At 44.5% G+C, this 27,532-nt stretch overlaps 1 protein-coding gene across 1 annotated transcript in view; it reads right to left on the reverse strand.

Annotated features, from left to right (window-relative positions):
- Abca1 (ATP binding cassette subfamily A member 1) overlaps nucleotides 1-27,273 on the reverse strand; it is a 121,797-nt gene extending 94,524 nt beyond the window's left edge. Inside the window, exons 1-2 of the mRNA XM_031377412.1 lie at nucleotides 26,954-27,273; nucleotides 9,930-10,095 (exon numbers count right to left, since the gene is read on the reverse strand). Of these exons, the coding sequence (XP_031233272.1) occupies nucleotides 9,930-9,995 (66 nt within the window). The 5' untranslated portion in view covers nucleotides 9,996-10,095; nucleotides 26,954-27,273. The remainder of the gene's footprint in view (nucleotides 1-9,929; nucleotides 10,096-26,953) is intronic.
- Nucleotides 27,274-27,532: the final 259 nt, after the last annotated feature.

Below are 27,532 nucleotides of genomic sequence, written 5' to 3' on the forward strand. Positions count from 1 at the left end.
AAATGATTTCTGCCTGCCTCGTTAGGCTCCCTTCTACCCAGGCTTCAAGACTCAACCATAATACTTTCTGCCTGAGCTAGGAAGCCCTTCTCCTGTGCCCTCACCCCCACAAACCTGAACAGTTCCTCTGTCAACCTCCCGAGCCCTAGAGTCGTTCTGCTTCAATCATTGGCTCTCACATAGCACCCTCAACATCCATCTCAATGGGAACACATTTCATTGTAGAATACAGTCTTATAAACTACGGCTTGTCACGGTCTTTTGATATTCCCTTCTATGAAGAGATCAGAAGTAAACCCTCTCTGGATAACTGGTACTTTGGAGATTTAGGGGCATTTGGGTTTTTTGTTTTGGTTTTGTTTTGTTGTTTGTTTTTTAAACACCTTGTTTGTTTTTCCTAGCTTAAATAAGTAACTTTGAATTTTCTAAGAGCTTTGGTATGGCTTCATGTCAAGCTCACTTTTAAATCTTAAGGAAGGAACTGAAACCAGATGGGTAGCCGTAAATGTTCCAGAACAAAAACATGAAGTTTTTATGCTTTCCTGTATTTCCATAATGAACCCCCGCTACCACGAACTATAAAGAATAGTTTACACAAAGAGCACATTCAGATAGAAAACAGCAAGGAACATGGAAGAAAAGACACAATCTTACTGAAGATGTCTATAAATAATCCCAAAGAAATAGCAAAACCTCTGCATTTGCCAACAGCACTCGGCCTCTTCTCTTTTCCTTCACAGAAAATGTATTTCCTACTCCTTTGGGAGAGGGTGATGGACACAGGCTGCATATCATGACACCATACAACTTTTATCGTCTGTTACACCTCTGTAAACTGGGCAGGGGTGGGGTAGGGGATGACTTTCTATCAGAGAACATAGCCCTGGATTCCCTGAACACTGACAACAACTTCTCTATCAGTAAGGCTGGAGCCCTTCCTCTGAGATCCAGTTACACTGTGCCTTTATCAACCCGTGGCACAAGAGCTGTGTTTACACACGAGCTTCTCCCCTCTGTTCCTATGTTCTCAGGAAGTCTGCAACACGGTTAGGGGCTAAACATGACACGGTAAGCACATATTGGGTAAGAGAGTGAACTGAAGCTTTCAAAACCAGAAAGATGGAAACGAAATCAACTGATCCCTCTGGGAAAGAAGTTTGGCAATGTGCATCAAATGACACATTTAACCCTTTGACCAACTATAATCTTCCTGGGAATTCATCTGAAGGAGTCAAGTTTAAAAAAAAAAAAGCCCAACCACCAAAAGCTGTATACATGATTTGAAGTGCTATAACTGTAAAGTGTTGTGAACAAATAACTTAATCATACAGCAAAGGAGAAATGATTACATAAGCATATATCTAATGGGCAATAATATATTACTTGGTCATTATAGCAACATTTATGAAACACAGCTTTCACTAACCAAGAACACAGGACATAGAACCCAATACATTCTAAGCCTGCATTTTTATAAAACCAGTCACACATATTACTAAGCAAACATAGGAATAAAGCTTTTAATAATGGCATGGCTGTGAATGAATTAAAGAATAATGAACCCTGAAAAGTGTAAAATTAAACAGAGAATATACAAGAAATCATTCGTCTTGAGGCTCTGAAGCCACTATTTCAACTAACAGGATAAACTGGAGCTATCACTTATGGAGAGCCCAATACATACTTGGGCTCATTTTACACAGTTAACTTCCCTTAATCCTCAGAACATCACTGTGGGCATGGGACCATTATTCTTCCCATTTTACACTGAAAAGTCTACTGCTTAAAGAAGAGCCAGCTACAGCACTAGTCAGAAGCAGAGCTGAGACCAAAGGCCAGTTGTGTTTGATTCCAGAGGCCACATGAAATTCTATTTGACAATGACAGGCATCTTCGGTAGGAAACAATAAAATCTCCCTATACAGCATGGACTGGAAATGTCTACAGGTTCCACAGACACAAGATGAACCACAGTAGACAGGTAACAGTTATAGCTAATACTGAACATCTACTGTACACTTTGTGATCTTTGTGCCACTTGTTCCCAACAGTTAGTACACGAAGGCTGCAATGATACTATTTTATAAGTGAAGAGTGGAGGACCAGAAAAAATACAAGCCACTGGAACCCAAATCTTTATGCCTAAATCTGTACAGTACTCACCAGGCTACCTCGCATCACATATCTGACCCAGTAAAGCAAGCCTTATGGTCTGGACATTTCTGTAGCCCCACACTTAGGACTACCAAGCAGCTTGTGGCCAGAGTATGTCCATCCACTGAAAGAATGAATGGATCGTACCCTCAGCTCTGGCAGCAAAGCACCAGGAGAAAATCTTATACATCCTTTTCAGGAGGTGAAGGGAGAATTTGTAACCAGATCAGGGAAAGATATATGAAGTAAACTGACAGTGACAACAATGATAGCCAACTCGCACAACACAACACAACACACAACACACACATACGTCATAGATGCCTTTTATAGTCAGACATGCAAATTAGAATTACTACTGTAATACTTTACATATGAGGAAACTGGAGTTGATTAATAAATTGCCCAAGGATACTGGTTTATGAAAGAACTTAGATTCAAAGCCAGTGTAACGTAAGGTCCACTTCTCTCAGGCACGAAGCACATCAACTTCCTTTAGCCTCTTCTCCTCACCATGTAAAGCATGTAGACTCCTGACTTTTCAGAGCTTCTACTAAGCTGAGCACTAATATATATGTATAGATGGATGTATGGATGCACGGATGGACAGATGGACAGATGGACGAAGACTCTGCACACAACATTCACACCACCAAAATCACAGAGCTCATGAAAGGTACAATTTAATTTTGCCTCTTTTTTGTCTCTGAACATCAAACCTACTTCCAAGCCCAGAACATTCTATGTGTTGCCTCATCCCCTTTCCCTCTAAAAACTAAACTTGACTTCTCCAGGAAAGCTACTCCGGATCTACTCATCAAAGTCAGGCTTCTCCTCATCTCTAACCTCACCATCTGTCCTAAGCATAAGGTGTGAATAAACAGACTAGGGACAAAGATGGTGCTTGTACCATTAGAAGCTTCTACTGAAAACTCTTGTCCTTCATGGCTACACTAACTCTCCATCTTCCCACCTTGTAGTGGTAATGGTAGGAAATGTTTTCAAGAAGCGATTGTCGTCAAAGTCATGGCTGCCCCAGGGAACCCCAGAGCGCACTGTGTATTCCCTTCTCCTAACTCCCCATCTCTAACCTGAGGATGAGGAACAAGCACCCCTGCAAGAGGACTTCTCAGCAAAGCAACTTTGGCTTTGGGGGGCAGCTAGTTGTTCACAATTCTACTACAAAGTAAGTTGTTTTAAGCAGCAACGCCCCTGCCCTCTACCTCTAGATCCCAGGAGCACAGGCACAGTTGAGATTGAGATTGTGCCAATGAAATGTCCTGGGGGAGGGGGGTTGTGCCCTGAGTTGAGAGCTGCTGCTGTGAAGTTCTGAGGAACAAATAAATGTTGCTTCCTGTAAACGACGCAACATAAAACCAAGCTTAGCAGCTCTGCCGTCATCACAATGAGAGTCCATAAACACCAAACCATTTTTTTCATTTTCATTTGGAGCGGTGCCAAAACGCACACAGATGTTCACTGTCCCCCGGGGATATTCACATTTAACTTTTGTTCCTGGATGCAGAAGCGAATGCACTGCATCACAGTCACTGCACGAGTGCACTTAGCGACATAGCCTAAGGGTACAGCAGTGGTGTTTTACCGTCAAGATTTATCCTTATTATTTCAAGGTTGGGGTGGTTCAAGAGCTATGTTTAAAGAACACAGAAAGATCAATGGAATAAAATTTGGCCCTGGGAAAAGATCTTCTGAATAACAGTAGTAAAAACAAACAAACAAACAAACAAACAAAAACCTTGGATAATGGTTGATTATTTTCAAAAGCTAAAGGGAAGTTGGACAACCAGTTCCCCAGACATCAGACTGCTCACCAAAGAAAGACTGGTGTGCTCTGGCAATACCAGGTAACTAACTCTACAGTTACTCCCTACTGTCAACTTGATTGGATTAAGAAATATGGAGGAGCTGGGTGGTAGTAGCATACGCCTTTACTCCGAGCATTTGGGAGGCAGAGGCAGGTGAATCTCTAGGAGTTCAAACCCCTATCTTGAAACCCTCTCCAAAAAAAGGGAGGAAATTAATGAGGCACACTTTTGAGTGCACCTGAGAGGATATTTCTAAAAGTTTCGACTGAGCAAGGAAGAGACCCACTCTAAATATGGGCGGTGGTGAACTGAATAAGAAGGGGGAAAGATACTCATCATCCCTCGCAGCTCCCAGATGCAGAGGTTATGTGACCAGCCATCTCACGCTCCCACTCTGACACCTTCCTTGCTGTGACAGGCTGTCCCTTCAAGCCACTCCTTCCGTAAGCCACTTCTTGTCAGGTGTTTGAGGAACTACTGAGAAAAGTTGTACAGCAGCCAGCACTTGTCAAAGCACCAAATGAAAGACTCCAGAATATTTATTTGCCTATATGGACAAGGCTTTATAAATGTCTCAAACATAAGTAGGAAAGGAATGAGTGCTTTACAGGTATGGAAGTAATATGAAAATACAGATTTAACTTGACCTGTCCCTAATGCCACAGACTACATCATAATATGCAAAACCTGAAGTGAAATCTTAAAACCAAATCAGTTCAAAGCTGGAGGGAAGGACAATTTATAAACCAGGCCTATCTCCCGGAACTGCAAAACCACTCAGAACCCTCATAATGACTGTTAAAACTGGTCCCATCTTTTGAAAGGACATCTGGTCACACACTTCAAGGGCCACATCACTCCGGCCTAGTATTCCTACTCCTGAGATCCTGGACTAAGGAACCAACACATCAAGGTAAGAAATGGCTGTATGCATCAAACCCTCAGAAGATTTCATTTGAAACACTAGAGGTGCACACCAAGTGTTGCCAATAGGGTTTGAGCTTACAGACCTGCACTGTCTGGTTCACATACAGCTCTCTAGGATGCTAGGACATCATCCCACAATAGACTGACAACCAGAAGACCCTACGCCTCTCTTACTAACTTTAACTTACTAATGATCACTGGTGAAACAGATTTCACAGAATTATTGCAAAAATGAAGGTATAGTAGTAGATATATAAAAGTATTTTTGAAGCGCTCAAGTACAGCATCACATCAGGACTCATCACTATAGAGATTATTTACAAATATGAGAACATGCAAGGCAAGCCTTGCTAAGGAGCACAGTACATTGAGTTGGAGTGTGTGTGTACAGAATGACAAACGCATCCTGGCTTTTCCACCACTCCAGTTACCTCAGTATCAAGACTCAGAGGATTAGCCATGCTGTGCCCACCCAAAGGGCTCCTTTCAGATATAAAATTAAACTCAACTGTTCGTCTTTAATTGGATGATCTATCCTTCCAACTCATCTCCAGCCACTCTTCATTCAGTGAGCCAGTGCCCCTGGCTTCTTTCTGTTCTCTCAGCCCAAATGAGCCCCCTAATCTTTGCATGCTAACACCACTGCTACTATTCTGGGGCTCTAGGCTTGAATGCCATTAAGTACCTACTCGAGACTACCACGGTTCACCTCTTTACTCCTAACACTTCTGGATGTTGTAATGATAACATTTTACATCCTCTCCCCTCAATAAACTCTACGCTCCATTGAGGACAGAAACAGAGCCTGTCTGGCTTATCACTACACATCCGGCACAAGTAATGGATGCTCAGCAAACATTTATTGAAATGAAACAACAAACAGGAGCTCGTTCTAGCTTCCTTCAACTCTAGAAGAGGAAACCAAAGCTCTAGAGAACACTGAGGCACAGGGCTGGCCAGGCTGGGATGAGAACCATGACCGAGGTTACGGACAGGAAGAAAGATCCCTGGATTTGGGAACAGGAAAAGGGAAGTGGAGTTCCCACAAACTGTGACCGTCTCTAACTACTCAGGAAGCATGAGTCCTAATTGTTTTCACGTTCATTCCAGACTGTCCTAACAGTAGTCCTTCAAGTTACTTAAGAGAATTTGCTGTTTCTTTTAAAAGCAAAGACGATAGAGTCCATTTGGCCACCTCACATTGTCCCTTCTGTTTCATAGAGACCTTGGCCTCTGGATCCAGCCCAAAGCCAGAGGAAGATCCTGATATCCTGAAGTCCACCCCCTTTCCTGTCCCAAATACTGTTTGCATAGAATAACTGCTGCCTACACACAAGCCGACTGGTACTTTGGACCCAAACTGAGCTTTGGACCCTTTTGCAACTCAATTCAGTGTATTCTTTGCCCAATAGAAACACTGGAAAACCAACTCTGACTGATGGATCCCAGGAGTCTACACACTGAAAGGACAGAGAGGGTCTGTAACATTCATCTGAAAACAAGGACCCAAGAGCAATGTTGCCTTTAGCCAGCATTCCCAAGCTCTGAGCTTTTGCATACATACTCTTTCTAGTTCTCCTAGATGCTCCAAGACCTTCAAATAACAGACCAGCAACACATTCACCACTCATCAGGCAAATTCTTATTAGGCATGTCATAAGTACCAGGTTCTGTCCTAGGTTCTGGGCCATGGGTACAGATGATCTTAGGACTAGGGGATCATGCAGTGAATGTACAAGCACTGTGGCTATGGGGGAGGGGGGCTTCAAACTTTTCCCCCTTCATAATGGGCTTACTCTGTGAGTTAAGAAAGTGCCAAAGGCTCACACCAAGTTCCCGTCCCTAAAAAACCATAACTGGATGGATTAGATAGTAGTGACACCTTCTCAGCAGTAACCGAAAATAATAAAGCAAAGCCAACTTTTAAAGGTCTGGCCTATAAGGATGCCGGGAGATAGGGTCTGACGTTACTTCAGAAGTGAGCCTGTGTCCATAAGAGAGCCCCAGTTCCAATAACTGTACAAGAGGCAGGCCCGGATCTTGGCAGCACCTGCTCTGCTCATGAAGTACCTGTGACTGGAAATCAACTGCATTTCTTTCTGATTTCTCCAACTGGATTTACGTTAGCAATCAGGAAGGGAGATGACTCAGACAAGCTGTGTCCAAGGACTTGTGTCCCTACTTCCCACTTCCACAAGAACTCTTCAGTGAATTGTCTGCCTCTCTTTCTAATCCTAATAACTTTAAACTCGTTAGCATAATGCAAATGCAGCACTGAGCAAAGAAGCAGCAAGATCAAATCCAATGAAGAACGGCTCAGAGGAGGTAATCCTGGCCCCCATCTTGTGTTCCTGGACCGTGTGCTCCTGAATCCTTCTTGCCTGGGCACAGGAACCCAAACCCTAGCACTCACATCTCCCTCAAGCTTGGTGCTACCATGTGGCTACAAAAGATTGGGAAAGGGAACAGACACTGAGAACCGGAGTGAGGAGGGCTCAGCCTCTGGCCCCAGATCAGCTTCTTCTTGACTGATCTAGAGGGTCTTGCTTACCCCTTGTGCCTCAGTTTCCCCATCTGTAAAATCTGGTATTTGGAGCAGGCTCTCTCAAGACCCACTTGTCATTGCTAAAGTGATGTTTCTTTCTGTGACTCATGAATACGCCCATTCTATCAAAATAGAAACATTAATTTCCCACCAGGTGGGACACGGACAATACAGAGGAAAATGTAACAGACTTAGGAACATGAGGACCTAGGAACGATTGTGAGGTAGGTAAGAGAAAAGTCAGAAATATCAAGATGTGTTGATAGAGAATCTTCAAAAATTATACCATTAAAAGTGATATAAGGCTGGGTATGGTGGTACGCACCTCAAATCCCAGCGCTAGGAAGGGGAGGCCAGAGGATCAGGAGTTCAAAGGCAGCCTTAGCTATATGGTGAGTTCCAGGTCAGCCTGGATACCTGATACTTGGTCTCAAAAGGACCAACAAACAAATGGCAGTCGAACACAGTAGTTATTCATTTAACATAGTCTAACATGCGACTGCTGGCATCAGACTATTAGCAGTCAAACACTAGCAGTGCGGACCCCTGGAAACTCCTTAACCTCTCTGTACCATAAGGAGAAACTACCTCATGAAGTTTAAGAACAGCTAGTACAATAACCCACTTTGTCGGCTATTTGGTTCAGTGGCAGAGCTCTGGTCTAGCATGTGCAAAGCCCTGTAGTCAACCTACAGCAATTATAAAACAAATATATAAATATCACATTATGTGCCTAGCTCAAAGAAGCACATTCTAATTATCCTCTTTTATTATAACATAGCAATGTGCATTGTGTTTTGTCACTATTACTAGTGACAATGGACACATAGATTCTAATCATGGCTCTCTCACTAGTGACCTTGAATTCAAAGTTTCAAGTTCCTCATTTGTAACATTAAAAGCTAATCAAAAACTCTTGTAAAACTGGAATCCATCGATCCCAATCTCTCCCCTCCTCCCCTCTGTCCTCCCGTCTCCCCTCCCCCACATCATCGCGCGCGTGTGTGTGTGTGTGTGTGTGTGTGTGTGTGTGTGTGTGTGTGTGGTGTGTGTGTTTTCTCATGAACATTCAAAGGATTATACCTGGGTTCCACATGAAGACTTAAAACTTTCTGTGTTTCCATTTCAATGATCATCTGAACAAATTCTGCTACACCTATCTGAATTTACTTACTTTAGCATAAATCGTGCCACAAGCTGTCAAAGCTCAGGTTTATGTTAGTGTATGCCACTGTATGACCATGCCAGCCTACTGATGGGACTGGGCAAAAGGAAACCCAAATGGTATTAATGAATGCTGCCCAAGTAGAAACACGGGTGAAGAACGAAATCATCAGTACACAGTAATACAAACTGGCCAAATTCAAAATGGCCAGCATTGTATCGTCTACCACATTTCACATGGCAACTTATAATTTGTATATTAGCTAAACAAAGTCAGCTTTCTTACTACACTTAAGGTAATAATATGAATTGCAATGTTTTTCTTCAGTTTTATCTGCCTTGATTTGTAAATCTGTATGGGACCTTTGGCTATGTCATCAGGGTTTAAATCAACTTTTACTTACGTACTTAAGTCATTTTATAATAAAAACATCAGGGAACAAAAGAGTACCTCAGTGTGTTTGTTCTCTTATAGAAGACCTTCAAAAGTACTACTCTACTTCAAAAAGCACTAAATTAAACTCTCTTCAGGGTTCACTACAGGTCTTTGACTTTCAGAAGGTTAGTTTGGTTACAGACAGGTTGAACTTAAGATAGCCAAATGAAGGAAGATGCATGTTTGTGATCCAAGACAAAGTACAGGACAGGAAACAAGTTTACAAGTGAGCTTCAGAGACATGTAGCTAAGCCGAGAGGGCAGGATGAGAAGACTCCGAATGGTCAGCGATCAGGGAACCACACGGAAGGCTGGCCTAAGCCTCAGGGAGCTCACCTTGCCCTAGAACGTTCACAGTCTTCCACAGAAAAACAACATTCACCTACGAAGTAACGGTGGGTCTGTGGGAGTACTCAAAGAAAGACTGGCCCACATAGGAAGTGGGTAGCTTAGATACTTCCACAGAAATGACAAGTCTCAGTTACTATATTCTTCCAGGCAATGCTGGGATCTCCAGGCACATCTCTAAGACCTGCTTTAGTACTTCATCTTACAGAAACACCAGGGTCTACAGAGAGTGCTTGTGGGTGGCTCCAAGTAGCTACCAGAAATTCAGCGAAAGGAGATAGTGGGGTGATCGGGGGGCCGTTTTCTGCCAGGTTGCAGAGGTCAGAAACGAGAACAAACTCAAGCTATTATTTCTGCCTAATTGATCACCTTCCCTCCATGCTAAGCCATGAGATCACATCAGAGCCACACAGTCCTGAGTCTACAAGTGCCAGACTCATTCAATAACCACCATGTGAAAACCAAGAGCACCCTTCCCTCCCTCTCTGATCCCCAGCCCAGCTCCACGGAGAGAGAATCCCACGCTTACTGTTTGTCTTCTTCGAAACGTCAGGTTCTTCCATAGCAGCAGCCTTAACTGAGGCCAACAAGCCATGTTACCTCTGCCAGCACCCACAGCGACCTGTGTGTGGGGCTTGAGAGCCCTGTAGGAGGCAGCCAGAGCACAGAGCTGTGACTCCGTGGCTGGTCATTAACTGAAAGACAAAATGAGAGAGAGAGAGAGAGCTGTCAGTCACTGCTTTGAAGCCCTATGCCAGAGAAGAGTTGTGGCTCCAGCCCTCTCACCAGACACCTCTAACACCCTGGTGGCTTGTCAAAAGGTCATGAGTCCTGGATGGCCAACCCCTAGAATCTCTAGCAGACAGAGCTTCGGGGAGGCTTGCTGGCTATAGGCTGGCAGCTTGACGCAATCAATGATCCTCATCATGTAAGCACCACTGAGGAGATCATTTAAGAATGAAGAATATGCCGGGTGGTGGTAGCTCACGCCTTTAATCCCAGCACTTGGGAGGCAGAGGCAGGCAGATTTCTGAGATCGAGGCCAGCCTGGTCTACAGAGTGAGTTCCAGGACAGCCAGGGCTATACAGAGAAACCCTGTGTCCAAAAAACCAAAAAAAAGAATATGTCTATGATAACAGATTTGAGAGAGTAACTTTCCCTAGCCAAAACCAGAGGTCAGACATGACATCCTAGAGTCCCAGAGGCCTGCCTGCCTTCCCTATGAGTGTGTGTGTGTGTGTGTGTGTGTGTGTGTGTGTGTGTGTATACATACATACATACATATATATACATATGTTCATTCTACCAAGAACCGTGAGCAGCATTTAAAAACGCTCCCTTATCCCTGGAGTGACTGGTGATACTCTCTAACGTTCGCTACAGACGACGTTTTCATCTGGCCACAAAGCTGGGCCCTTCAAGGGAGAAATGGCATCCTTGGACAGCCAGGCAGTTTCCCCCAGGTGCAAAGCCGAGGGTTGTCTTAGATGGCTATGAGTAAGCAACCACAGCCAGTAAGTACCACAGACACCTGGCTGCCATGTGAGATGGACAAAGCTAGTGTTGTGTCTCTGTGGAAAGAGATCAGTATCCCACAGAGAAGGGGGCCTGCCAAGGCCTGGACATCTGCGAACACGGCAGGCTCCCACAGTTGGGACATATGGACTTCCTCTACCTATACCTGAACACGTGGCCGCTTCACTCCTACATGAATGTCTCAAAGGTCTCCCTGGGGGACCGTTCACCATCCTAGAGATTTCCATGAAGAGGTCGTACAACAGTCTCTGTCCTCCTTGCCCAGTGACCTTGTTACCCACTACCCAGCTGTATCTATTGAATGCTGGAAAACGTCCAAAGACTTCAGCTAAAGTGAACTAAGGAATGGGGGAAACTGAAAAGTGCCAGAAGGAAGAGGGACCTCGGGTTATTAAAGCCGGGACCAAGCAATGGTTGCTGGACATAAACCCTCAGCAGAAACCACTGCTATGAAATGACCCCTAGTAGTGACTGTGGCGTCTAAGTAGCCTTCTACTGTAGACAGGTGGAGTGATCAGGGTGAAATGCTTAGAGACAAAACCAAAAACTACACTCAAAACCCTTGACCTCAATCAATGCCCAGGAGGATTCTGATAGGATTTAAGGTGCCTTGTGTTCCCTAATACAAGAGGATGAGATTAAAAATTTCTAGGAAAGGGCTGGTGAGATGGCTCAGTGGGTAAGAGCACTGACTGCTCTTCTGAAGGTCGTGAGTTCAAATCCCAGCAACCACATGGTGGCTCACAACCACCCATAATGAAATCTGATGCCCTCTTCTGTGTACTCATTTATAATAATAAATAAGTCTTTAAAAAATTTTTCTAGGAAAGAAAAAAATAAGAAACGCAAAACAGAATGTCCAGAAAAAAAATGGATGCCCTATAGTGGCTAATTCTAGCTCATTTATTAGTGATGTAATAAATCAGAAATTCTATAATAGTCAAACCCCAAAGCCTTCTTCTTTCTTGTTACTCAGCAAACCCACAGTTCCTTAATGCAAAAACAAGATGACTTAGGTCAATAACAAGAAGAAGACCTAGCCAGGACCATTTGGCTTGCAATTCCCTGCTGAGAGATGCCAACTGGACCCAGAGCACTGACAGGGAGGGGACCAAATTGTGTTTAAGTGGCACTTAAAATATTAAAGAATTATTAACTGGATTTTTCTCCAGTGAAAACCACTCTCCAGGAATCACTTAGCTGATTTATAGGGTACAGAAAATTTCTCAGAACCCACTGTAAAATGGAAGAAAAGCTGGAATACAATCAATGCACTGTAACTTACAAAAAGGGAAACCAGGCCTCAGAATGAAGCCTGGTAGGCACTACCCCCCATATGCCCAACTGGGGATCCCAAGACAAGACTTATGGTCTCTGAGCAGCAAGTTCCACATTCCGACAGGGGGGCAGTGGCATCTACCTTGTATGGTATTCTACAGTATTAAATGAGGTTATAGAAATAAACTCAGAACGCAGGGTAAGGCATAATGCAGATGACAAAGAAACCCAGGTCCCCATCTCCCACCGGCACCCTCAGCTGTACTGTGGCCGGGATCCTCCAGCAGAGGAATGGCTGCTTATCTAAAGAGGACATTCTGTTACTTCTCGTTTCTCAAAGTGAGGGGTGGGGTGAGTAAAGTAAGAAGGACAAGCTCTGAATAGCTTAGGGCTGCTCTCTGAGGCCAAATCCATATCTGGAATTGTTTCCTAACCCTGAGCAGAGATGTTCCGGGGAAATAAATACAGAGCCCCGCACAGTGCTCATGAGATGAGAGAAGCGAATACAGCCCTGCGGAGCGGCCCTTGGGATCAGAAAGAAAAACTGGGTTTTCTCGGAGGACATTTTCCTAGAAGTTGATGAGTTTCTGAGTCTCTGAAACCAGTTTTAGACTCCAGGCTCCCCAGGGACACAGCACAGATGTCCTGAGACTAGAGTTAAAGTTCTTCTCTGGCTGTGAAAAACGGAAACCGGTGACCCTGCAGCCCATCCCTCCTGGACACCTGCATAATTCTCACTCATACCTCTGTCTCTGAACACAGAGATCCCTGCTGAGGGCAACGCTACCCACGTGAGGGGAAATGCCTGAGTCCTTCTACCCAGGAAACAAAAGCCAATGGGACATTTCCACATCAGTTTTCCAAGGAGGTGAACAAACAAAACGGCACAGGGGGAAAAGGCAGTCCTGGGCACTGGATTTCTCAATGTTTTGAAGTATAATAGCACACTTGCTCTGCCCCTACATGAATTTCCAGACACTGGCTGGAAGCAATCCCACTTTAGAATCTTCACCAATTAAGAGCCTGCTCTTGTCTGGATCCTACATGACTAGAGAAGCAACTCCAAATTGGCCTCCTTGGCTCCAGGCTCTCCCCATTCTCCTCCCTTGGACACAAGAGCACCTGAACTATTTGACTAAAACCAAATATCTACACATGGTACTTGCCTTCTACCACCACCCTGGATAGAGTCCTCACCAAGGTTTACTCAACTTCCCTGGTGGGCATCGAGTAACTATCACCTCCTCTCACCTACTCACACTAGTGACATGCTGCTCGCTCTCACGCTCCCGCTCCCGCTCTCTCTCTCTCTCTCTCTCTCTCTCTCTCTCTCTCTCTCTCTCTCTCTCTCTCCCTCTCTCTCTCATGCCTAGGACTATACTGTCCTGTTCCTCTGCCCAGAACAACACTTTCTCCAGAACTGTGGGCCTGCCCAATTCCTCCACAAATCTGGGCCTCCACAGAGCTGCTACTAGCCCAGGAATCCCTCCAACGTCTGAATGAGCAGATTTTCTGCAGTACTTTCCCTTCACAGTCTGTCCCCTTCTGAGATGGGACAGCAGTATCTCCGGCAAACAAATAAATCAGTACTGGCTTGCTGGGAGCCCTTAGGGGATATGGCCTCAATTACGTTTTTAAAAGATGGCCATGAAAAAACGGGGTCTCAGAATTCAAGGGTGATGGCATTCTTGGGCCTGTGGTAACTGATTTCTCAAGCTTGATTAACTGATTCAGGCAATTTGTCCCTAGGGAGGGAGCCCTGTGTTCAGTTGCTTCTACAGCAAGCTCAAGAGAGTCACAAAGGATTGCAAAGCTTCCCTGGTGACTCCTCAGGCATCCTGGGAAGCTTAAGTGAATCTAAGTCTACTCTGCATAAACATCAGGTTTAGCCTGGGACCACATAGACCTCCCCAAACCACTGGGGTCATGGAATTGGCTGTCTGCCGAGCTTCATGTTCAATTCCTTGAAGCAATCTCTCTGATTCTCGGCATTAGTCTCACTTATTAATCTGGTAATTTCCACATCCCAACCTTGATTTGTGCAAGACAGATCTGGATGAAGTGACTGCTCTAATCTTCCACCAATTTGTTTAGCAATTTTTACTTCAAGCGCCACTGGCATTTGGAAGTTTTTAAGAGTCCACAGAAGACGAAAGTCTGCTAAAACATAACCATCCTGAATATGCAAAGATGCTTTCACCAGTACTTATAGGAAAATGTAAATTAAAAACACAATAAGATGTCATTACACACACACACACACACACACAAAACCTAAAGAACGACCTACACTGACTTCAGGAACATAAGTTACAAGAGCCACTTTGGAAAAATGTGGTAGCTTCTTATAAAGTTATACATTCAGTTATGAAATGATCTGATCGTCTTACCCCATTTTACCCAAAGGAAGCAAAAGGAAAAGTCCACATAAAGACTTATGCAAATGTTTATAGAGACCTTATACAGAAAAGCCGGTTGAAAACAACCAAATGTCCATCAACAAGTGAATAGACAAAACCGGAGTATTACTGAGCAATAAAAATGTCCCCAGCACTGACACACGCAACTACACACACAAATCTCAACAGCCGTATGCCTAGAGAAATAAAGCAGAGACAGGAGACCACTCTATAATCCCTGAGTTGTATTAAGTACTATGAAAAAAATGAAACGAGAAAGCCTAGAAACAGGTTGTCAAGGTGGGAGAAGAAAAGTCCACAAAGGAGCATGTGTGACTCAATATTCGTAAGGTCCTTGGAGGTACACCAACTGTATACTTCAGAAGGGTAAATTCTGCAGAATGTAAATCATACATCAACAAACCTAACACCAAACAGACTCTTTCTATTATAATACCTAACAAGAGTCCAACTATGCCTTAGACCTAAGGATTGCATACTGTAAGGCCTGATTATGATAGGATTCCCCCAGAGGGGGTAAGATAGGTAAATACGAAATCATTACTTAGTAATTACGCCAAACAACTTCATCCTCAACTCTGCCAGGCTCCCCAACAAACATCTAGTGGGCACCTACCACAAGTGACGCGCTGCTCCAGACCCTTACGATTCAGTGGAGAGTAAGAAAGGCATAGATCCTATTCTCTGGAGCCATCATTTTAGCAGAGAAAGGCAGGGAAATGGCCACAGGAGAGGAGGAGGTTCCCTCTCATGAAATATCTCTAGAAGGAAGAAGTGAGAAGCTGGGCCAACCTTAGTTAGGCTATGCACCAGCCGGCATTATGAATTCTTTTCACACATCCCTAAAGCAAACTGGAAAGCCAGGCAGACTCTGACACTAGCAAAAGAAACACACTCGCACGCTAGAGTGCAAAGAGGGGGGGGAGGGGGAAGGAGGGAGGGAGAAGGAGGGAGGAGGAGGAGGGAGGAGGGAGGGGAGAGGAGGGGAGGGAGGGGAAGAAGTTCATAGGAAACTTGGTGGGAAGGGAAAATGATGGCCCTAGTAACTTAGCGCTCTGCTTTACCACTCTCTTCATGACCAGGTCATTTTGACATTCTGAACCTGACAAATGTATCTCAAAGAGAGATGAGAAATGAGACAAGAGACCTACTGAAAACAGAATAAAGGTAAAGTGGAAGAACTTATTCCCCCTTAGTCAGCATAGTAGAAAAAAACAAAAACAAAAACCCAGGAACTTCTTCCCCAGACTACCTCTACCCTGAAGCATTTAGTCTGTTGACAGAAATATAGGACAGGGCCTGGCAGTGGTGACGTCACCTTTATTCCCTGCATCAGGAGGCAGAGGCAGGCAGATCTCAGTGTTCAAGGCCAGCCTGGTCTACAATGCAAGTTCCAGGACAGCCAAGGATACACAGAGAGACCCTATGAGTAAGTGAGAGAGAAACCATAGCTGTATGGGAACAAAAGGTTAGGCCTGTGATGTCATGTTCCTTCCTGAAGGAATACAACCAAGACTCCAGTGTTAGGCTCCATGAGAGAGAGTCACTCAACCCATGACTAGCAATATCTTAGACAGTGCCTGTTTCCCAACAGCAAAAGCCCTCAAGCAGTGACCACAAAAGTGTCATGTCTCACTGGAACTGAGAAGTTGGTCTTTCTGGATAGGAAAGGAGTGGGAGCTCCAAGTCTGTGTTGCGTATGATAGCTGTACTTGAAGACCAAGTGCCTAGGGGTTTAGGAAATATCTCCCATCCCACCATACTTTCCTGCAGTCTTACAGGCTGAGATGTTGAGGACTCCCAGAGGCAAATCTCACCTACACTTAGGAGCTGGCACCGAGGTGGCTCTGAAATGACTTTTTTGAGAACAATCACATGCCTCTTCCTAGTAAGCCATTTCTCTTATGACTCTATTTATTCTTATGAATGTATTTCCCTTCCCTGTTCCATCTAAACAGTTCAGAAACTTAGCATGCGCACCCAGCAACTAATTTTCATTTTCAAACAGCAATGGTTATATGACAGCTCTTTTTGAAAACTTTCAATAAATAAATATATGTCTCTCTATGCATGTGTGTAAGCTCTGCTTTCTTAAGACAAAAAGATTTCCAGTTAGCAGAAACCAGATGCAAGGTGAAATTGCTGACCATAGCTGCAGGCATGTCTGAATACAACTGTCTGTAGACTTCTTTTTCTTAGGGGAGGTAAAAATGGCCAAAGAAAAACTGCGTATCTGTGGGGTTTCCTACCACTAAATGACCAGGTAGTAAACTACTAACTGGGAAATAGGTCAAACTGTAGCAGATATGGCAAAGGTGCTGAGCTCAACTGATTTCATAGTCATGAGATACTGATGCAAAAACAAGAAGAACAGATGAGGCTCCTGCCTCATCCCCAGAGGATTGTGCAAGGTCCTGAAATATCAGGGATGAAACCTGTAAGCCCAACGGAATACACTTGCTATAGAAAAGGCCTGTTCTCCAACAGGCTCTTGGAGACTATGTCTCTGGATCAGTAGCCATGTTCAGGGAGAAGCCTGATGAGGTGACTAAAGGCCAGGAGACCAGGCTGGCATAGACTCACTGCATCCCTGATTTCAGACCAAATGGGCTGCTGTGGGGTGGGAGGGATTGGAGACATCCTATAAATTCTCCAAGGCTGACCCACTAGCTTCATACATGCCTGAAGCTAAGCTGACTGACTGCCTTGATGTAGCTTTCCTGGCCTCCAGTCGCAAGCTCACTACCCAGAAGCCATCCTTTCTTAGTGGTCCCTTAAATGCACCCTTACTCAAACCAACAAGCGGGCATTCAGATATCCCAGAAATGACGTCACTACCTGAAGATAATATTCTTAACACTGAAATTTGTAAACATCAAAAAGGGCAAGAGATCTTCAAGACAAAAAATTAGCCTCAAATGAATTGATCCAGAAGAGCATCACCATTTCAGAAGACGCTAAGCTAAGAACAACCCAACTATAACTACAGAAGCTGCGGATGCTATGATTCCCAACAATTAGAACTGGGGGGAGGGTGGGGGGCAGGGTTCAAAATAACAAATGCATCAAACGTTCGTCCTTATTCATAACAGTAAGATTAGAAACAGCTGCATGCATTTTCCCCCAACCTGGAACACACAGCCAACTTCCAAGACAAAATTCTTTGCGCATAGCTTCATTTTCAAAACAAGAGCTATGATATTAAAAAATAAAAAAGGAAAACCAAAAGAGGAAGTAAGAAAGGCATGGATGTTGTGCGGAGAAGCAACTCCTCATTTTTAAGCAATTTCTCCTGCTGTTGACAGTTCTATTCCACAAGAGATCCTAAAAGTCAAAAGCTACTCCCATCCAGTCACTGATAGTTAGAGAGTCAATGATCCTATTTTCCGCCCCCAGAGTTCCAGCGTTGCTATCAGCTAAACAAATGGCCTCTGGACATTTTAAAAAATGCTTAAAAGCCTGGCTCTTCTGAAAGCAGTTCTGTACCAAACCCAAATCCTTATCCCTCGGTAGTAAAATTAGAGGAAAATTCTAACAAAATGTTAGAGATCATCCCTCACCTCTCACTGATTTCTACTAAACAAGCATAGAGCAAACTTCAAAGGAAGAATTTGGCAAATAATACAAGCATTTGCTTTTTCCCTGGTTAGGGGGATATAGCACACAAAGAAATGAACCTGCTCTTACCAAAGAAATCAACCTATCTTCATGACTGACTGACATGTCATAAGGAGTAAGGTAAAAAATCTTCAACTGTGGTCAAAATGCTAGAGTAAGAGGTACTTTGTCAAGGGCCTAGTACATACCTTTAACCTGATCTGCCAGCTACCTGCAAGCCCTGAATTGCAGACAACCCTGACTGGACAGTATTTCCTGCTGTTCTAAGATGGTTTTGCAAGAACATCTTGGGAGCTGTGGTCCAGTAGCACATTAGCAACAATCATCATATCTGGCTCAAATCGCTTGAGGATGCTAAGGCACAGTACAGAAAAAGGTGTTGGTGTCAGAGAACACTCACTGACTCTGGCACCCTAAAGATTCTGACGCCCTGCATCCTCTGCATCGAACAGGGCTAACAGTGTATATAAAACATTTATCTAGTTCCTGGAATAAAGGAAGCACGGGATACATGGTTATTGGAATGAGTGCTACCCACTTCACAGAGGGAAGCTTTCATCCAGGGTGGGGCTGGGAGTGGGCAGACAATTAAAGGAATCTCTCTCCTCTCTTGGTCCACAGAGAGAAAGCCATTTCCTTCCATGGCCTTTCCAGAGCACAGAGCTCTCTCCAGTACCCAGACCACTGAGATAAGTGAAACTTCCCTGGGTCTCCCTGGCAGTGAGCACTTCGGGATACCAAGGTTTTGCTATAAACCTTCTGGGGTCTCTATCTCTCCACACTGTCCCGGCATTCAGCTGTTTGCTGTAGCCCATGGCTGCTTTCCAACAAGTCTTACTTGGGCCCTGCCTAAGGCTTCCTCTGTCCCATTTCATCCAACTTCTAAATCAATTACCTTAGAAGTCTGTGCCTCTTTTCTGATCTACCTATACTCTTCCCCAGTTGCTGGCTTAGGGAGTGCACCCCGCCGAATAAGTTATTTAAATGACCCTGAGCCAAGCACCATTTCCAGCTGTGTTAAAAAGTGAACAGAACTCATGTGAACATACCAGCTGAAAAGGACACCTTCCCTGGGGGGGTGGGGGGGGACGCTCATCCCAAACCATAAAACATTCAGCAAGGCTCAGGAGCCTCAAGCTCTAAGTCCACAGGTTCAAGTCAAAGCCTTAAGGAACCCTTTTAAGTATCTGCACACAGCTTTTCTACCTCAGCTCTCTCCTGCTTTCATTTTATCCAGGGCCAGCTTGGAGATTGGAGGACTGATACCAGGACCCTTCTCCAGGCTGCCCTTTCACCAGCCAGTTCCTGAAGCAGGGCCAGAAGATGCCCGTTGTCCCAAACATGCCCGATCTGCAGCACAGCAGGGGCCAACTAACTAGATAAGTGAGAACTTCATTAGGCTGCCAGCTGAGGCACAGAGGCACAGAGTCCCTCCCTCCAGTCTGACACCTTCTCCACAAAAAGGCAAACAAGCCACTTTGCTGGCTACCTGACTAGAGGAGGAGAAGAAAGAGTTAGTAAGACCACAATTGGTTCTGAAAAAAACAAAACCTTAAGGGCGTGCCCACGTTTTAATTTTTTTAGTATTGACAATGTGAAGACTGTTATTTGGGGTTTGGGAGGATCCTGCAAAAAGAAAATTCATCTCAGATGAGTCCAGTGTTATCAAAATTCTATGTGTTCCTTTCTTGAAAAGTGACTCTGTTATTAAGATTCCACAAATCAATTAGCAAAAGGGAAAGTATGGTGGGGGGGTGGTTGGGAAATGAGACTTAACTACTGAGTAGGTCTTTGGTAGCCTCATTTTAAAAAAAAAAAAAGACAGTTTTTATGGTTCCATTTAAAAAGTCACACACTCCAGTCTCCAAGCAACAATGTACTAAGTGGCTACATCAGGTGAGAGCCAATGTCCCCAAATGGAACTCTGAGGACAGAGTACCCCATTGGTCTCTGCAGGCTCCACTCACTCTCCTTAATGAAAGCCACTCAAACTGCTCCTCCCTCAGCAGGGGAGAGCCGCCCTCTGATCACGTGAAGTGTGCCCTGTGCTGCCAAGGGAAGAAAGGCAGCAGTTTGTTAAATTTGCAAATCCCCCTAAGACTGATAACTGAATAAACACAAGCGGGACCAAAGGCTGGGTTTATTTTAAATTCAAGGTCCCCCTACAACTAACACCAACATTAACAAGTTTATAAAAAAGAAATACACCTGCCTCGAATCACAACTAACACCAACCAAAAGTAGTATCAGAATTCTATACTTTTGCCTAATGAAAACATCACCTAGAAGACCCTCAACATCCAGGAGTTCTGTAAAAATTTCCTTCTCCTTTGAACTTAAAGCTAGACAACACTTTGTCTTTGGGAGAGCAAGAGGAGTTCCAGTTGAAAAAGCCCCTTACAATTCAAACTGGCCCAACAGAAACAATAAATAAATGAGAGCTGGCCAACATTTTAAGAATTCCATGTCTACTTCATGTACACAATTTCTCTTTACTCTTCTAGAGGGCATTATAACTCTATATTCTGGAAGAGGAGAAGCCATCCAGGATCAAGGAAGCAAAGGAGTAAGAATTTAATTTCCAATTAATGACGGCTTAGGGAGTGGATTTAGGCAAGCAATCTTACTGCTTTGGGACACAGAGCAAAGGCATGGTCTTTATTATGAAGGGACCAGAACAGGTGATGTTTAAAACAAAACGAGGCTGGAAAGATGGCTCAGTGGGTAACAAGCACTGGTTGCTCTTGCTGAGGACCTGGGGTTTGATTCCCAGCAACCACACGGTGGCTCACAACCATCCTTAAACTCCAAATGCACAGAATCCAAGGTCCTCCTCTGACCTCTGCAGGGACCAAACAGGTATATGTTATACAGGCATACAGCAGACATAAATGAATAAACATAAAATAAATAATAAATCTAATATTTAAAAGTTTAATAATGATTTAAAAAGAAAACAAAACAAAACAAAAAAAAAAAACAAAAAACCTGCCAGAGCCTAATGTACCCAGAAGCCATAGAAATGCAATCCAGTCAGCACAAGAAACAAAAGGACTGCCCCTACTCCCAACCTAAAAAAACTGTTCCTCCACTTCCTCATACACAGATGGAAAGGGTGAGCAGCATTCACTTTGGGGATCAGTATCAGCGCATTTACAGGAGTTCCGAGGAGTGAGTTCTCCTAACACTCCCCAAGAAAAGTGTCCTGGAGGAGGTAGCAAGAGACATTTTGCTGAAGTGGGGATCCTGAACGTATTTTCAAGGCCCATGTGTTAAAGGTGTGTTGTAATTAGGAGGTAGTGGGACCTTCAGGAGGAGAGCCTGGCCTAGTTAGTAGGTTTGTAGCTCCTTAAAGAGGTCAGGAGCATCCTTTATCATCTATTTACCTGTCGAGAGACACGTAGACTGACACCATTCCTTACTCCTGGGTGGCCCCAAGTGTTTGGAAATGACGCAAAAAACACTGTAGATTTTAAAGCACATACCCCAAAAGTGTGAAAGTCAGAAATCATGCAGAAGGCGCTACTGTACTTTTTAAAGTGTTCAAACCTTTAAATCACCTACTGAGTTATCTCATGTTTGTCTCTAAGAGCATACTAATGAATAACTCAAAATATTTAAATGGAGCATCGTAGACTATTGTCTCAAATCACAGCTGCCTCAAAGGGGGAAATGAAACTGGGTGAGTAGGACTGTTTGTTCTACTTGAGTCATCCAGCCTAAATAATTTAAGCACGCACCAAGATTCATCAATACCAGAATGACGTCCATGGCCATAGCATTTTCTAACACTTTTCGGAGAATGTCTCATTTGTTAGAGTAGTTTTAAGACACAGGAAGCAGGCAGCACCCCTCCCCTTCGCTGACTGGTCCAAGTTAGTATCTGTCAATTTCCGTATTAGAGAGACAGATTACGTGCAAGGGTCAAAGAACTCTCTTTTGAAACGTAAGTGTCTGACATACGTGAGCATGGGGAACAGCTCAAGTGCCTGACATACGTGAGCATGGGGAACAGATCCTAGGGAGGTGCAGAATGGGAGGGAGCGGTGGGTCTGGGAGAATCCTGAGGAGAATCACATTCTTTCTGCAGGTCTTCCAGTTTGCAAAGCCTCCCTGTTTTAGAAAACAGATGCGATGCTCCCCCATGGTCAACAATAATACAGACACGCTGCTTTTGTGCAGTCCATGTCCGACAGAGTATGGTGTACAGCTTAAGACCCGCCTGCAGAAACCATTTCATGTCTGAGACTTTCACTCTGATTTCTTGTAAGATTAAAGTACACCGCCTGGCCTCACTATGTGCAGCAAACTACTCTGAGGTCACACACTCGTCACAATTAGTTAGCTGAGGCAAGAGCAAATAAATGTTACTGCCTGGGTTTTGTTGTTGTTTGGTGTTTGTTTGCACTGAGTTGCAACCAAGGTCTCTCCCAGAAGAGAATTTGACCGACTACCCCAGAGCAAAATGGGACTATGAAAGGGATCAGAGTTTCTGATAAGAATGACAGCAAATTCCCTTTCACGGCATCTGAAGTTGGACCAGTGTCTCACTTAATGTGGACAGTTAGAGACTTCTGCAAGTGAATTCAAATCTCAACTCAGCCACTTGGAAGAATGGAAAGCCAAGGGTCAGTTAGCCTCCCGCCTACTTAATCTGCAGATACAATAAATAAACAAGCTTGGCTTGAAGATTAACTCGGTGTCTGAGAAACACTGGGAACGGCACCACGTAAGCATCTATTAAGACACAAACACGTCTATAATTGGTATTCCAGGTGTTTTCTCTTCCGTGTGTGATGCCAGTCTCCAATATTTTTAATGCAGGTGCACTCCCAGTGCAAGTAAATCAAACAAGTATCAAGACTGATCTTTTAAAATTTAATATCAGAATAATTGACCAGCGGTACATTGTAATTCCATTATTTATTTAACATCTAGACCATATGTAAAAATGTATTTATACTTGAATGTTTAAGAAATGCCAAAGCACTCAACCACCAACCAAGTACACATGGTGGGACTGATGGCTCTGGCAGCATGTGTGTATAGTGGAGGATTGCAAAGTCGATCATCAATGGGAGGAGAGGCCCTTGGCCCTGTGAAGGTTCTGTGCCCCAGTGTAGGGGAATGCCAGGGCCAATAAGTGGGAGAGGGTGGGGTGGCAGGCATGGGGAGGGGGGAGGCAACAGGGGTTTGTTCTTGTTGTTTTTTGTTTTTTTGTTTTTTGGTTTTTTTTTTGGAGGGGAAACTGGGAAAGGAGAAATCATATGACATGTAAATAAAGAAAATATCTAAAAAAAAATAAAAAGAAAGAAATGCCAAAGCTATGTACATATGTATTTTCTAAAAATCCAGGAAGTTCCTAATTTAAGAGTTTAAAGAAGTGTTCATTTAATTATCTTAGAAACTAAAAATAATCTTTAAAAAAAAAACAAAAAGCAAAGACCTAACTATTTTCAGTCACTACAAATGCAGCCCACATAATCATACTGGTTTATGAGGTGGAAAAACAATGCCTAAAGAGAAAAAAAAAAAACCAACTTAAATGTAAAAATGTCCCAGTTCCTCTCCACATAGGTAAGGTAGTCCATAGCTGAATTGCTAAGTTTCATTCATTGTTTTCTATTAGTTTTGCATTGGGGTTTCCACGAACAGAGGTAGAAAACCAACCAGCCCCAGTCCCTTTCCAATTCCAGACTAATTCACAGTCTCCCATAAACCATGAACACATCCCAAATCAAGAAGCATCCGAGGTCTGGCACAGGCCTGCCCTTAGGTGCTAATACAGGTTCTTTAGGGGGCTGGATTTAAAACACTCATCTTTGGGAAGACACATTATCACAGACAGCCAAGTCACCATCATGAAGCATCCAGAACATCAGTGACTTTTATAAGGAGACACATGACTTATTCTGTCGTAGCAGTTTTTTGCTCCAAAAAGGTACTATAAGCATTATGTTGCTGAAAATTTTCTTCTCACCCCTCACCTCAGAGGCAACTTGTTCTCACATAGATAATAATCAACTCTGTGCATCACACTTTAAAAAAAAAAAATCTCTATTTTAATGACGTTTGATGGCGCTGAGGAAAAGACATGCTTCCGATAGGAACTGTAATTTATCTTTATTATTTTATAGATCATTATGCTATCCACTCGAATATTCTTTAGGCTGTCTATACCTCCTTTGATGTGGGGGAAATTTTTTTTGGTTTTTGTTTGTTTGTTTGCTTGTTTTGCAAAGATAGGAACAGCAATCCGTTGTCCTTATGTCTGCATTAGAATATTAAAAATGGGCTGAAAGAAAATGGGAGATGATAAACAAGTATTTTTTTTATTAGACATTTTCTTTATTTACATGTCATACAATATCTCCTTTCCCAGTTTCCCCTCCAAAAAAAAAACCCACAAAAAAACAAAAAACAACAAGAACAAACCCCTGTGCCCTCCCCCCTCCCCCTGCTCGCCACCCCACCCTCTCCTGCTTACTGGCCCTGGCATTCCCCTACACTGGGGCATAGAACCTTCACAGGACCAAGAGCCTCTCCTCCCAATGATGACCGACTTGGCCATCCTCTACTATACATATGCTGCTGGAGCCATCAGTCCTACCATGTGTACTCCCTGGTTGGTGGTTTAGTTCCTGGGAGCTCTGAGGGTACTAGTTAGTTTATATTGTTGTTCATCCTAAGGGGCTGTAAACCCCTTCAGCTCCTTGGGTCCTTTCTCTAGCTCCTTCATTAAGGACCCTGTACTCAGTCCAATGGATGGCTGTGAGCCTCTACTTCTGTATGAGTCAGATACTGTCAGAGCCTCTCAGGAGATAGCTATATCAAGCTGGATTGTCTTTCCTTCAGTCTCTGCTCCATAGTTAGTCTCTGCAACTCCTTCCATGGGTATGTTGATCCCCCCTTTAAGAAGGAATGAAGTGTCCACATTTTGGTCTTCCTTCTTCTTGAGTTTCTAAACAAGTACTTTTTAACTGGCATTTATGTCTTGTAGAGTACCAATACTTAGGTTTGGGTTCCAAGCTATGACTAAGCCTTACGGGTGTGCTTTCCAGCCTATAGGCATGTGGCAGGTGTGTGTTGTGGGAGGTGAGGATGAGCCACAGAAAGAAAGTGGTGTACCAACTCTCTTCAAGGAAGTTTTGTGTTGTTTTGTTTTGCTTTGCTTCTGCAGTTGGTGCAGAACCCAATGTCTTGTACAAGGTAGAAACTCTTCCATTGACCTACATCTTAAGCCAGGAAGCGTTCCTTTTGTTTAACTAGTTGTCCTTTATTATACACTTATTCTGCCCACTTCCTTTGAGGAATATCATAGTAAATTCTTGTTTTGCTCTTTAATGGTGATACCACTGCAGTAAATGAGGCAAAGCTATTATTTCTAGTGACAGATGCTTAGTTTTCCCAAACAAACATACAAAATTAAAAAAAAAAAAAAACGGAAACAGTTTAATAAGTATTTCTCTCCTTTCCAGAGGTAAGTGCAGAAAACAAAACAGGCACCTATCCACAAGCCTGTCATCAGCGAACATCCCCAAGAACTGTGCCTCATTTAGCAATGGCCTGGGAGTCAGGAAACGCAAAAAACAAAAAACAAAAAAAAACAAACAAAAAAAAAAGAAAGAAAAAAAAACAGACTGGCTTTCCAGATGCTCAGGGTCCCTCCCAGTTTGGAAACACCAGTTTTGACCAGATTCACAATGAAGCCAAAGGACTAGAGACTCTCACTCTGCACCGGGCCATACCTAGGCTACCCGGCCAGGAGGCGCTGCGGGCTAGACTCCAGGGCCCACCCGCAGGCCGCCCAGCCCCCACCCCCTGGCGGCGGAGCCCGGCCCAACACCCGAGCTGCGCGTTCTGCGCTGCCCGCTGGGGTTACTTGCGGTCATTCGGCTGCACAACCAAGCCCCGGGTTCTCAATCGCTGCTCGGCCCAAGTCTCCCCAAGGGACCACTAGCAAAAAAAGCAGGAAGATGGACCAGAGGGTGAGGGTGAATGGGGCACCCCAGTTTCGGGTTTCTGCAGACTCTCTTAAGTTTTCTGTCTTTAAAGGAACAAAAGTGGTCTCCCACTTTGCGCCAGGGACTGCTGCGCTTCAGAGTGCAAGGAGTCTGTGGGCAGGACCCCTGAGTCGAACAAAGCCCCGAGAACTCAAGCACGCAATAACACAAAGGATCCCGTTTAGGACACTTCCTACTAGAGTTCTTTGGAAACAAGGACACGCCGCCCCAGTCCCGGGAAGAGGACTTCCAAGTCAAAGGCCAACACAAACCAGTTAAATAATGGAGTGAGGACTCAGATGTGACACTTGTGGGCGACGACCTACCCCATGTCAGACAAAAGGAGACTCTTTGTAGAGATCCTCATCTCCCTACCCCAGTGGCTGTACCCCTAAGACGCCCGGGAACCTTGGCTCTCACAGCGCCCGAGAGGCGAATCTCAGACGCCAGAGATGCTCTCCCTGGTCTCCGATTTCAGGAGACCCGAGTGTTGCTGTTCTGCGTCCCAGGGTCGCCAAGGCCCGTCCCAGAACATTCTTTCCCCATGTATGCCTCTCATGTCCTATTTGCATCCCCAGAGGTAGGGGATATGGGAGTTCGAGTCCCCCCCCACCCCCCAGAGTCCCCAAAACGGAGAGCTTCCCAAAGCTTCCTTGGTCCCGAAACAAAATGCCCAAGTCACAGAAGAACCTCTTACCTGTTTTCCACTGTGCTGTTTGCCTCTGTTTTCCCCACCCCTACACAAACCCTTCCAGAAAGGGGGGAGAAAAAAGTGGGGGGAAACAGGGAGCAGAACAGCTCCCCAAGCAGGCTGTAGCTGCGCGGGTCCCGCGGCGCCCCCTGCCCAGCTTTGCGCTGCGCCGCGGAGAGAAGTGGGCTCTGCCGGTCCCGGCCTGCTCGCTCGCCCTCGGAATTACTGGTTTTTGCCGCGACTAGTTCCTTTTATAGATTCGGCTGTGCGGAGCGCCGGGGTTACTACCGGTCAAACGCTGTTCTCTCCCTCTTTTCCCCCGCCCCCTTCCCGGCCTCTGTTTATGTAGTTCAGTCACTCAGCAGAAAGCACGTGGAGACATGGCCCGCCCCTTAAACCGGCGACAGTGCGCCGCGGCCGGCACCGGGGGCGCAGGGTGCAAGCTTTGTGGGGTCCGCTTTCTCAGCCCCGACCCTGACCTGCTGGCCTCGGGAAACGGGAAACTCCGGCCTTGAGCTGAGCCAGAGACTCCGCATTCCCGGCAGAGGAGGGAAAGGGAAAAAACCGCTTCCTCTAAACTCTTCT

Source organism: Mastomys coucha, unplaced genomic scaffold, assembly GCF_008632895.1.
Source record: "Mastomys coucha isolate ucsf_1 unplaced genomic scaffold, UCSF_Mcou_1 pScaffold18, whole genome shotgun sequence".
Classification (NCBI taxonomy): domain Eukaryota; kingdom Metazoa; phylum Chordata; class Mammalia; order Rodentia; family Muridae; genus Mastomys; species Mastomys coucha.